General features: G+C 41.0%; 2 protein-coding genes across 5 annotated transcripts; one reads left to right on the top strand and one right to left on the bottom strand.

Moving 5' to 3' along the window:
• Positions 1–3,120: 3,120 nt before the first annotated feature.
• On the bottom strand, positions 3,121–6,452 carry snrpa (small nuclear ribonucleoprotein polypeptide A). Of its 2 annotated transcripts, none has more exons than XM_008425782.2 (7): positions 6,324–6,452; positions 5,976–6,070; positions 5,717–5,889; positions 4,690–4,851; positions 4,442–4,606; positions 4,267–4,355; positions 3,121–3,663 (listed from the first exon to the last, which is right to left on the bottom strand). In XM_008425782.2, the coding sequence occupies exons 2-7, from the start codon at positions 6,046–6,048 to the stop codon at positions 3,504–3,506; spliced, it is 822 nt and encodes a 273-aa protein (XP_008424004.1). In that variant the 5' UTR covers positions 6,049–6,070; positions 6,324–6,452; the 3' UTR covers positions 3,121–3,503. The 2 variants fall into 2 exon arrangements, with proteins under 2 accessions (XP_008424004.1, XP_008424005.1); XM_008425783.2 differs by having other exon boundaries at positions 3,359–3,663; positions 6,277–6,364.
• Positions 6,453–7,469: 1,017 nt separating this feature from the next.
• On the top strand, positions 7,470–12,397 carry actmap (actin maturation protease). Of its 3 annotated transcripts, XM_008425785.2 has the most exons (8): positions 7,470–7,591; positions 7,698–7,779; positions 7,854–8,017; positions 9,322–9,390; positions 9,566–9,690; positions 10,189–10,318; positions 10,387–10,457; positions 11,463–12,397. In XM_008425785.2, exons 3-8 carry the CDS (start codon positions 7,869–7,871, stop codon positions 11,804–11,806), a joined length of 888 nt encoding a protein of 295 aa, XP_008424007.1. In that variant the 5' UTR covers positions 7,470–7,591; positions 7,698–7,779; positions 7,854–7,868; the 3' UTR covers positions 11,807–12,397. The 3 variants fall into 3 exon arrangements, with proteins under 3 accessions (XP_008424007.1, XP_008424006.1, XP_081470562.1); XM_008425784.3 differs by having other exon boundaries at positions 7,551–7,779; XM_081614436.1 differs by lacking the exons at positions 7,470–7,591; positions 7,698–7,779 and having other exon boundaries at positions 8,002–8,017; positions 9,548–9,690.
• Positions 12,398–12,458: the final 61 nt, after the last annotated feature.

Raw genomic sequence — 12,458 nt, 5'->3', positions numbered from 1 at the left:
CCATCCATCCGTCTATCCATCGTCTCACACGCTTATCCCTTGTGAGATTTCGAGGACTGCTGATGTCTATCTCCAGGGATCAACAGACAAGAGGCAGGGTTCACCCTGGAGAGGTTGTGCAAATAATTGAATTTGTTTCAAGGAATCTGGACTGATTATCTATGGTTCCATCCATCCAAACTCCCAAAGCGAGCCGCTGACCTGGTCTTAGCTCTCCCCAAGTGACTGAGCTGCTCATCGCCTCAAAGGGTCAGCCACCCTACGAAGGCAGCTAACTTTGACTCCTTGAGACCAGAATCTTATGATCCATACTTCAGAACCACAGAGTGACGTTAGAAATGTCTTTCTCCACCAGGAGACACAGAAGCATTGTGTCCACAGTTCTGCATCTGAGAACCCAACGCGTACACTCTATCCTACAATACGTCATGAAAGAGACAAGAAGGTACTTGAGGTAAAGAGTCAGCTGTAGCTCAGAGGAAGCAATCAATCTTTTTCACTCAAAGCCTATCATTTTTGGAAGCATCTCCTGTGGTCCCATGAAACCGTGAAGTATCGGAGTTGGCAGAATCACGTCGACTTCGCCATCTCTTGGGAGAGATGGTGAACTTCCCAAAAAGAGCATTATGTGTGGAAATTATGTCGCAACTCATCTCAAGACGTCAAGCAGGGAGAAAAAGCTTGAGAACTAAACTTGGGTCAGAGTATTTTACAGGTGGTTACAGATGGGACGACTAATATCGCTTCTTCTTATGAGCTGGACACAAAGATTTTGTTTTTCACAGAGCGGGTTTGCTTTGGGCGTGTGCAGCACACAGCGACTCCATGGACAGAAAGACTCCACCTGCAGCCTGCTTCCCTCTGCTCACACATGGACACTGGTGATTAAACTTGTTCCGACAGCTGCAGCTGTATCCTGCTGTTCGCATGCAGCTGCTGAACGGAGCCGCCGGGCTCCCCTATAACCGGCTGAGCGCATAAATATAAAAGGGAGTTGTGGAGTGTGAAGGCATCTTTTGAACATTGGCACCCGTCACATGGCATATTTTCCACATCTGACCTCCAGTGTTCGCGTCCTGTTGGACTCAGGACCTCCACACAATGTTCCTTCTTCATTGGAGGGCCATCTAATGAGATTCTGCCTCCCTCGCCCCTCCTCGTCTTCCTCCTTCGTCTTGAGGTCTATCACGGGGCTGTTGCCTCAAGAAGCTTCCCTGACAACCGCTGGTGTTTCCGCAGCTTGGCGCTCTGCGGTGACCCCGGGAGCAGAACAGAGGCCTCTTGAGGAGGAGAGCCTTGATTTGCATACGAGAAGCAGCGACATGCAGGCATGAGCTGAATGAGTGAAGCACATTCCTGTTTTTGTTTTCTTTTACAGGTTCTAATTAACGTGTGAGTCTAACCTTAGCAAAAATGATCACCAAAATGTGTAGACTTAAAGATATAAATTTGAGCGTTTCAAGTTGTGCAACTAGCGCCACCTTGTGGCGACTGGAAGATTTTAGGGGATGAACGGTTTGGATTTCTTGATGGCAAGAAGGATGATTAGTCTGTTTTCAGTAAATACTCACAGTTCTCAGTTATCTACATTGTTTGTGCTTAGTTTAAGGAATTAAAAGACTAATTCCAGACTGAACTGGTTGCATAAATTAACTCCCTTAAGAAAATAACTAAGATAATTTCTGATATGTTTTCTTGAAGTGAAGTTACACCTTTGACATTGGGCATCTACACATTTCAGTCTCTCTAACTTGTTTACTTCCAGCATCTCCTTGCATAAAATGCATTTCTTTCTGTATGACAAAATCCAGATGGAAAATGTCTGGCCATCAGTTGAGCACACCAGGATGTCTGAAAGGCACAAAATGAAGTTTTTGGGGTGGTGTAGTTAGTCCCGCCCAGTTAAGACGCTGTGGTGTCACCTCAAACAGGACGTTGATTCTCTTAAAATCCTCCTGTGTGGTTGAAGAAGCCGATGTAAACGACTCGTTACTTGATTTTTGCAAACTGCTACCAAATATGGCACAACCAAGTTTAAGGGGGCAGTTTCTGTTGCCCTGGAAACTGCTTCCCCTCCCCCTTCAAAGAGGCCGTTTAGATTTGATTGAGTTATATCCTTAATCATTGAAATCATCTTAAAATTGCACTTTCTGGATCAAAACTCATCTGACGATCCAGAAAGTGTGACCAGAAAACGCAAAAACAGAAGAATCCAATAAAGAGGCCCAGTTTGTTTTGCTCTTTACTGAAGCTTTGAACAAAACTCACCGTTCTACAGTGACGAGTGGGAATCTCCAATGTTCTGATTTTTGCTAAGCTAACCTGAAAACAGTGTGAAGCGTTTCAGCGTCACGCAACAAGCAGCTTTAAGTCCCTCTCCACTCACTACGACAGAAAGATTCCTCTTCTGCTCAGTGGGCAGCCATATTTCCAGGACCAAACCCCACACACACACACACACACACGGCTCCCTGGTGGCTAAGGTCAGCGCTTTCTCAAGGCAAAATAAGGGAGTGTGGAAAGGCTTGGGAAACAGCAGAAGAATGTGAATTTTTGTGTGCACTTTGTGGGTCTGACCTGCAGACAATTACCCAGGGCACAGTTTAAGTCCACAACAGGGAGGCCCTGTGTGTGTGCAGAGCAAAGAACAAAATTGGGCTTTTCAGGCCTAATTCACACGTCACTCCTGCCTGAAGCTCGTGAATCTGGCTTTTGAGAGGAAGAGGAGGATTTACTGGTTTGTAATCACACTGCGAGGCTGAGAGGATGGCTTCTAATCAGGGACATCAGCTAAAGGCGTTCTGTAATCATTATCTTTTTAAGCGATCATTGATGTTTCCCTCAATGCAATAACTTAAAAAAAAATGCATTCTGAAGTTGAAGGTAGGTCTTTGATGAGTTTTCCTCAAAAAATGCCATAAATGACTAATTTTTATTGAGATTTCAGAGCTCATTTTCCTAAAAAGAAAGCTGCATATAAATTAGATCTTTGGAAAATGACTCGATGCAAGTCATAGCGAATCAGAAATACATAAACGTCAATGAATTAGGGGCAAGGGCTGAAACGGAAATCAGTCAAAAACAAACTTGTTCTGAAAGATTCACACAGACAACAAAGCGTTACATAAAGTCACATCTTTTAATAAAAAAAAAAGAAAAAATAAAGAAAAGGGAAAAGCTCCAGGTACAATGTCTGGTCGCCCAGACTCTGGGTGCAATGCTTTAACAATTTATGAAAACAAATGTCAAGTTGTGGCTTTAACAGCAGAATAAATCTGTAATCAAAATTCACAGCTTTGATTGTGTCGTTTACCAACAAGCGCTTTCTATCTAGGAAGTGTTAAAACCCAGCAACTTGACATCTCAACGTATACTTACGTGGCAATCCTCGAAGAGGGGAAAGTACCACTGTCCGCAAATCAGCAACATTCTTATAAAACATTTTTTTAAAAAGCTGAGAGCATTTGAACCCAGGGCCTGCAGGGGGAGTGGAGGAGGGAGGATCACTTCTTAGCGAAAGAGATCTTCATGGCGTTCGTCTGTGTGATCTTGAAGCCCTGCAGGGCGTCTCGCGCCGCACCGGCCTGGACTTCGTTTTCAAACTCCACGAAGGCGATGTCGTGGCGACCGGGAACCAGTCGCACCTCTTTGAAGCCGGGGAACCTGGAGAAACACGAGCGGTCAGGTTCTGCCTTTATGGAGGCAAACTTTTAAACATGAATACTAGAGAGGCAGCAATTTAAAAAAATAAAAGAAAAAGGTGTAGACTGGGTATCAGTGATCCATAAGTGCAGATCTATTCAGTCTAATTCTACGCTGAATGCTCTGAGCGACTCCATTCATTCTTTATTTGACACTAAAGACAGAATTCCTAATTGCTCATTTGAAAGGTTTGCTGCAGTTTATTTCCACATGTTTAACCGTGTGAAAATATTTATCAGTTTATTACTTATTTTACATTGGCTGTTATACTCCTAACTGCACAGACCGAACAAATTAAAAGTTTTTCTTCCATGCTTGACCAAGCTTCCGAAGCCATCGGTGTAACTCTGTACTGGTGCAGAGTTATCAAAATAAATTCATCATTAAGTGCATTTATATCTTTAAGAGAAACTATTTAAGTCAATTCTGCTGTTTTTCTGCATGACAATCGGCGGAAACCAGCGAAGTCGACTCTCATACAGCTTGGATTTAGTTTGGGGAAAATACCAAATCCATTTAGAAATTGCGCAACACAAAAGACAAACAGACAGAGTTGGTACTCACTGGTTGAACAGCATGGAGAGCATGAGCTCGTTCGTCTCCTCTGGCAGGTTTGTGAGGAAGAGGATGTGATTGGGGGGATTTTCTGAAACCTGCGAGAAAAAAAAAAGCCTAGTTTCAACTCTACCCGTCAGCGAGAGCAAGACGGCTTTGACTGAGGAACGCTCAGAATTACTACCTGCTGGGGCATCTGTCCAGGCATCATCTGACCAGGAGCAAGGGCCCCAGGGGGCATCTGGCCGGGGGCCATTCCAGGTGGGGGCATCATGCCAGGAGGGGGCATGTACGGCGGCTGACCTGGAATGTGCATCATCCGTGGAGCCTGGCTCATAGGAGGCATTCCCTAAAGACGACAATGGGTTTAAAATGCGTCCCTCACCGTTTCTGCAGCGGCAGATGCGTTTAAATCATCGGAGCTCCACTCACCGGCATGGCTGCAGCGACTCCAGCCGCCATGGCTGCTGCTGCTTTCTTACTTACGCCCGGCTCAGGCTTGGGCTTCTTCTTCTCCTTTTTGCGGTCTCGTTCCACATAGGTCCCCTTCATCTTCGCTATGATGTCGGAGTCCATCTTGGAGTACTGGATACGCTGCAAAAAAATATAAACGTTAACTGCTTAAAACGGAAGACAGACACAGAACAAAGTTTGTTTTTTTTTAGTTTGATTAATTCGGGGTTTCAGGCTCTTCGGTCGTAGTTTGTGGTGCTCACACAAACGGGGCCGGTGAAGACTCATGTCACGCTCGTCCCAACAATCAAAAACTGAAGAAGTTTTTGTTTGTTCACGTTTGCATAAACTGTTAATCATCAGATCAGACCTAAAGCAGTCTGATCAATGAAAAGACTGACATGTAGCAAAGTGTGGGTTTTTTTTTTGTATCAATTATTTGAAATCATGAATGAATGGGGTTTTTTTTTGTAGAAATTCAGTAGTTTTCTCTCTGATTTGAATTCTCAAGCAACTTTTAGTGTAAAAAAGCCCTTCACACTAATATCGGTTTAATATCAGGAATATTTCACTTTTATTTTTACTTAGTACTTATCTAGCAACCCAAAACAGGGATTAGAACAAACCTAGAAAAAAAAGTACCTCAGCAACTACTTTTTAGACAAAAGGATACTTACTTATACTTATCTAGCCTGAACAGGAGTATCTAGTTTGCATACTCTGGATCAACATTATTAGATTATTTTTCTTCTTCCTTTGCTCTTTCCTTTCAGTTTGAATTTCCTTTAAATTCATGTAAGGCGCTCTGAATTGCTTTGTTGCTGAAAATGTGCTATATAAATAAAATTACCTTACCTACCTAACCTCACATTTTCTTTACATCCCATCAGCACACAACTAACCTGAGCAGTATTTGGTGAAAGCAATGTTAAGAACTAATCTGGGTTTTAAAACATAACTTAAATAAATTAAAATAAAGATGTTTGCAGTTGTTCAGTTAACCTACCATGGGTTTGTCGTAGAAAGGAAAGCCCTGCATGGACCTCAAGGCGTTGGAGGCGCTGTTGATCTCTTTAAATATAACAAAGGCCTGGCCCTTCATCTTCAAGTTCCGTGCTACCAAAATGTCCAGAATTTGGCCAAACTGCGAGAAGATGGCGTAAAGCGACTTTTTCAGCTCTGCGTAGACGGGAGAAAACGAGTTTACATCGAATGAAATCGAGTTGTGGATGTATAGGACATGTATAGGTTGTGTAGAAACTCACCATCTTTCTTGATTTTCTCATTCAGGTTGTTGATATAGATGGTGTGATTAGGACGAACCTCCGCAGCGGTCATCTTAAAGTCTATTTACGATCACCTGGAACAAAACAGCTTTAAGCGATCTGAAGCGCGACAAAGAACTGGGACTAACGACGGTTAGCAAACAGCCATTCAGCGTGTACAGCCTGTTAGCTTTACATGCTAACAGAATAACAGAACAGCAGAATAAATCAAACTAAATTAAACAATTACTTTCTGTTTTTGTTTTAAACACATACCGAAGAAACATAAGTCTATAAATACCTTGGATGGAGACTTAACGATCCACTAAATGCAGCCAAACTACTCACCTCGATATGACGAATGAAAGACCCAGTTTTTTCAAATCACGTTTATCTTCTCGCGAGAACAACGAAAAATAATTCTTCTTCTGTGTCATTTTTCAGAGGATGGGAACTTTGTTCACTTCTTCAGTGGTGCGCTACCGCCATCAACTGGCTTGGAGTGTTGTGTAGAAACACTCCAATGTAGCTCAAATAAAATGTAGCTCAAATAAAATAAAATAAAATACCAATTAATTCAGTGTATTTCTTATGTATCTGTATACATTTTTACATAGCCATAAAACTGATTAATAATGAACAATATGATCATTAAAATTGTATTATTTATCTCTACTTCTCCAGTGTAAGAAAGTGAAAGCTCCTTGTGGAATAACTTACTACTGGTAATGGTACTGTCGGTCAAATATTAACTATTTGGATTTCTGTTGCTGTCCAATCTCCGTTATGTTTTTCTGCCAACACAATTTAATTGTCCTGTTTGGGAAGAAAAAAATGTGACATTATTTTCTGACAAAGGTATCAATGGCATTTTTAAAGAGTATTCTTAGGAGATATATTTTTAAAGGCTTGATTTTAGTATTGGGATTGGACTACAAAGCATGGACACGCCTGCATTTCCACCTGAAACTGTCTCATTGTTGTACTCCACAGACTGAAACCAGCCACCTCAAAGACAGTTTCTTTCCCCAGGCAGTTTCTCTGAGGAACACAATGAACACATGCAGTCCTACGCAACTCTAACCTGAACTAAATTAAGCGTACTGCACTATCACACAACAATCATTTCTTTCTTTCTGCAAAAAATGTTTGCAAGCACATATGCATTGCTTATAGACTCTTATTTGATTTCCACCTTAAGCTTAAAATCTATACTTTATATCTTGGCCAATAAATCTGATTCTGAAATGTTTCATGTTTTTTTTTATTGTTCAAGCTTACAATGAATCTAAAATTGTAGGTGCAATCTCACATTCAAACAACAAAGAATAATAATTCAATCTAACTTTGTAACTCATATTTATTCTTCTCTGATTTTTATTGTACTTTTTCATAGGCTGTTGTGATATGTCTGTAATAAATGCGACAATGTAAATACTGTCCTTAAAAATATTTTCTTGACCACAAAATGCAGATAGACGTGATACACCTCTTGGAGATCATTTCGGTCCAGTTGGTGGCGGTAATGCACCAAAACGTTGCTTGCTTACCGCATTTAAGCAAGAAGAAGAAGAACAAAAACGGAGCAAGTTCTGCTAAATATGGGCATGAAACCGGTGAGCGTCAGCTCAAGTTGACAGTCTGTGAAGTTAGTGTAATACCAGCTTATATATCGTTGTAGAATAACATTTCTGGTGTTATTTTTACGCAAATTAATTTTAGAGTCGATGTTGAAATTTCCGTGCTGCTTTGAACGCAGCAAAGCAGCGTGTCAGACACCTATAAGCAGGAGCAGAGGCGGCAGGTTTGTATTATCATTACTCTCTGAAGTTATACAAAATATGCTAACCGAGCCTTTTTTTCCCTCTTTCTGTTAAGGTGGAGGAGCTGAAGATGTCTCCCCCTCCACCTCCGCCCCCAGCTCCGTGTCCTCCACCTCCAGCAGCGAAGAAGAAGCTGTACCAGACCATAGCCAGCAGCAGGAGTCCTGTGGAGGGGGATCACACTGAGGCCTGCCTGCTCCTCAGACAGAGGGAGAGCTGGTGAGATTTGGCTTAAAAACCCTCAGCTAAATACCATCTGATGTCCTAATCGGAAAAAGTTAATAATAATAATAATAATAATAATAGTAATGATAATGATAATAAATGAACTTGTGTCATGAAATCAAGATATTTGTCATTGTCACAAAACATCTAGTGATAATTTCACTCACTGACAAGAATAGTGAAGAACCAAAGCCTGAGTTTTATTTGGGTCACGTATTGTGTATGTGTGAGGCCAGGCTGTCACATTGCCTGGGCAGGGCAATCAGATTTGCAATCAGGGCAAATCTGATTGCCCAGCGTCCCGCATAGTCTCAATGTGACAGATTATTAAACTCTGTGGAGTGATGGCAATGACATATGCTTTGCCTGGTGACCTTTGACCTCTGTTTCTGTCTGACTGTTGGATGCTCCTGCAGCACTATAATCTCACCTGAAATACACCGCTTTGTCAAAGTATTCACACCCCTTAAGCTTTTCTCTCTTTCTGTCTACAATGTTTCAGTATTTTCAGTCTGAAGTTTGTGGTAATTTAGTACAAATTGAATTTGTTTGGCAATAGCGCAGAAGGATAAAAACAGAAAAAACTAACATATTTTTCACAGAATTCTAATTTCGTGAGTCACTGAATCTTAGGTTTTCATTATCTGTAAGGAAAACCCAAATTATGGCTAATTGTTAAGCCATAAGCATAAAAATTACAAGAAACAAAGGCTTGGGATATGTTACTCTGTATCCTATTCTATCCTAAGTTTAACTTTGTTAAATGACTGGCAGGAAATATTTGAATTTTACCCAATATTTCTTTTTTTTTTGTAATATACCTGTAAATTTGGGAGCTCAGGAGGGAGAATCTGCTGATATGAAAAAAAGACTAGTAGTGCCAATCTGGCTTTTCAAAGATGATGATTGTTATTTTTTACTGAAGAACATGCAGTCTCTTGCATTTGCAGAATCAATTGGAGCTTTCTATTTTGATCTAGTGGCTGAGCTTGAAAACCAGTACCTGATCTGCTTAATTAAAGGCTAAAGAAATGTTGCGTCACTGAGTATAATATGATCACGAAGCAACACTAATCTAATCTGTAGCTGTTAAAGGAGTTTATTTACGGCGCGTTTACACAAAGCCAAATTTTAGACTATTTACGCACAAAAATACAAGTTTAGCTCTTGTACATTTCAACTTGTCTAATTATTCTGGAACAAAATGTCATTTTGAACTAGACTGTAGAGAAAAAAAAATATCAAAGTTGTTCTCAGGGAGTCATTTTCTTTAATTTGATGCAATGTTTCTTGGTCAGTTTCAGGCAGGATCTGCAGTGGTTACTAGTAAACAAGTACGTGCCTTCCCTCATCCAAGACGGCCCACAGTAAGTCACTGAACCGAACGCTCTCAAACCTTCGTCTTAACGAGAAACCAGCGATGGAGCGTGTGTAAATCTGTTCCTAAACACAAACTGAGTATTTTTTTGTTTCCGTATAACGAGCGGTTTTAGATGTGAGTCGTAAAACGTGACCCTTTCACAGCGAGCGTTGATACTTCAGGTGTGGCTTGGTGGCTCTGTGGATGGCTGGCCACCTGCGACAGCCGCAGCTGAGCGTCGCCATGGAGACGGTGGTTCAGACAGCAGTGAGGAGGGGCTACACCGCACAGGGGGAAATGTTTTCAGGTAACCTCAGTGTGTAAGACCACTTGATGCTGGAGCATTTTAGAGTTATTTATTTTATTTGATAAAGTTTTGTATTCTTTCATATTTAACTGTGCCTTAGTTTTTTTCCTTCTATGTTGGAAATTTGCACTTCCTGTTTAGTTTCTTATATTATATTTTCTGTTTATCTGTAACTGGCATCAGGTTCAACTGGGATAGTAAAGGATATTTCTATTCTATTCCAGCTGTAGAAGCAGCAGAAATATCAACAAATAAATGTAACAAGCTCCAGATTAGTAGAAAATAAACCTTAGATTGTGTTCCATTTAACTTAGAAATAAGACACAACAATTAGATTGAATACCTTTTCATTGCCTGGAATAGAGAGAATATACTTTGCTCCGAGAAATCAGCTATAATGGAAAATGTTGCCATTTTGTTTCTATTTTACAAGATTCTGAACCCGGTGTTGTGACGTGTCGTTGCCGTTTGTTCTTGCTAAGCTTCCTGTGTTTCCAGCGTGTAACATGGCCCTGCTGGCAGAGGAGCTCTGCGTCTGTAAGGCTGAACTGCTGTCGGGAGGTCTGAGTGGCAGAAACATGGCAGCCATCATCAAACACCTGTGGAGCGGCCAGCCTGTTCTCATCCCGTATCCTGCTGCCAACTGAGCCCAAACGTTTTTACCTGCAACATGCAGTTCCTTGACGGTATGCACAGGTATGATGAGGACTTCAACCATGAGCCATGCCAGCGTCAGGGTTACAGGGCGCACTGGGCCGTTGCTTCAGGTAAGACCTTGTTGTTGGGGAGATGATTTTAAAACGATGCAAATGTCACTGAAGAGTATGTCTCCATTTTTCATTAAGTGGATTAGGTTTAATTCCTGCATTCTGACTCACATCAGAGCTTAACTTTAGGTGCGTTTAATGGAGGTTGTAAAGACATGTGACCCATTTTAGTGTTTGCACAGTTTAATAAACATATCATTCAAAATATAAATGACTTTCTGCATTAAATGTTGTATTTGTTGACATAGAAAAAAACTAAACAAGATAGAAGCAATTTCAGTTTTCTGACGAGCTGCTTTTACATCCCTTGAGGTTCTTCATATTATACCTGCAAACTTCAGTATTTTTTATTTCTTTACTGGGATCTTCTTTGTGATACTGTTCCTATCCTATTTCAGACTAAAGTTAAATGCATATGTGGTAGCAAAAAAAAACAAAAAAACTAATTTGACGATAAAAAGAAATTCACACAGTAAAATGCAAGAGTGACAGCATCATACTGAGAAGTTGCTTTTCTTCGGTAGCATACAAGCTGGTTGGTGCTGACAAGAAGTTGAATGGAGCTAATGCTGCATTCCAGTTGCATTCCAAACTGGGAAATTTTGTCTTCCCAGTCGGAAAAATCAACTTAAACACCACCTGAAGTCGGATTTCCCACTGGGAGCAACTCCGACTAATCCCAGTTAGGACTTGTAAGGCGGACTTCGTGTTTCAATATGGCCGCCCCTCGCATCAACAGTAGCAAGATGTGGAAACATGTTTGAATGCGTCTAATATCAGTGTTACAATCAGTATTACATGTGCATCAATAAACTGAACAAATAAAAAGTGGTGTTTCTCAAACATATAAGTTTAAAATGATTGTAAGAGGTGCTGTGAACCGTATTCAAGTCTACGCTGCGAACAATGTCTGAGCGTCGCCATGTTGGAATTTCTACATCTTAAATAGAATGTTGTTTTAAGTTTAATTTTGGTCTTTAAACGTAAATTGCCCATTGATTGCAGGTGTGCTCCTCGGTTTGAACCAGGGGAGCGTAAACAACGAGCACGCTCAACCGGATCCCTGTCTGCCCTGGCTCTACGTCGGCAAAGGCGGCCATCTTCCTTGTCCCGTCACCAGCACGAGCGCCACCGAGGTTTACATCCTCGCCAAGCAGGGCAAGAGCCTGCGCTACCAGCTGTGGAGTCTGGACAGCGTTGCCCAGAGCAACGGGCAGCTGAGGATGATGGACCCTCTGCGAGCCAACGATGGGAGCCAGTATGTGGTTCCGGAAGGAGGTGTGGAGGCCGGGCTCGCGGGACAGGCGGTTTTACTCCACACGAGGACTCGGCAGCAGGAACCACAGTGACGCTGTTCAAAAACTACGGTTTCATCTGTTGCCACATCCTCCTGAACGGTCGCTATGCAACGTTAGTATTGAGAAATGTTTACCAGAACATTATGTCTAATCGAGAGCCAAAAGTGTCACAATCATTTTATAAATGTTTAGAGAAGCGATGAAGTAATGAAAATTGTAGACATGATACATCTAAAAATAATTTTTGGGTCTGAATAGCTATAATATTTCAGTTTGTACTACAGTCCATCGTGAAAAATTTTGAACTTTCATTTTGACTTTCCCTTCAAACCCTCAAGTGTGATTGGTTAACCTTCACAGCAGCTTTAGTGTCGACCAATCACCTTGTCTGTAACGGTGTTGGACCCACCCACTGAATAATCAAGTATATACAATTTTAATCAGTACTTCTCCATTTAAATATTAAGTTATTGACCTAAATATTTCATACACATTCACAATTTTATTTAAATCAATGTATTAAGTTTAGCACTTTTGGTCCTTGATTTTGTCTTTCATCTGGTTCAGTTTCTCCACTAACTGAACAAAACTGATTTTAAAGTATTTATATTTGAGCAATTTAAAATAAAATGATAAAATGCCTTCTTGTATTTTTCTACCCTGTTTTGATGTTGAACTTCTCTGATGGAAAAAAAAAAGTCTC

Source organism: Poecilia reticulata, chromosome 13 (assembly GCF_904066995.2).
Source record: "Poecilia reticulata chromosome 13, P_reticulata-male-v2, whole genome shotgun sequence".
NCBI classification, from domain to species: domain Eukaryota; kingdom Metazoa; phylum Chordata; class Actinopteri; order Cyprinodontiformes; family Poeciliidae; genus Poecilia; species Poecilia reticulata.
The sequence above is the reverse complement of the archived record's forward strand: the minus strand, read 5'-3'. Positions and strand labels throughout refer to the sequence as shown.

What these genes read in the sequence shown, in the direction of transcription:
- actmap (XM_008425785.2), top strand. Translation starts at nt 7,869, where the DNA reads ATGTCTCCCCCTCCACCTCCGCCCCCAGCTCCGTGTCCTCCACCTCCA. An exon ending in ACAGGGGGAAATGTTTTCAG is followed by an intron (nt 9,691 to 10,188) that starts GTAACCTCAGTG and finishes CTGTGTTTCCAG; the next exon opens with CGTGTAACATGGCCCTGCTG. An exon ending in GGCCAGCCTGTTCTCATCCC is followed by an intron (nt 10,319 to 10,386) that starts GTATCCTGCTGC and finishes CGGTATGCACAG; the next exon opens with GTATGATGAGGACTTCAACC.
- snrpa (XM_008425782.2), bottom strand. Translation starts at nt 6,048, where the DNA reads ATGACCGCTGCGGAGGTTCGTCCTAATCACACCATCTATATCAACAAC. An exon ending in TGAGAAAATCAAGAAAGATG is followed by an intron (nt 5,890 to 5,975) that starts GTGAGTTTCTAC and finishes CCGTCTACGCAG; the next exon opens with AGCTGAAAAAGTCGCTTTAC. An exon ending in CTCTCCATGCTGTTCAACCA is followed by an intron (nt 3,664 to 4,266) that starts GTGAGTACCAAC and finishes GTGTTTCTCCAG; the next exon opens with GTTCCCCGGCTTCAAAGAGG.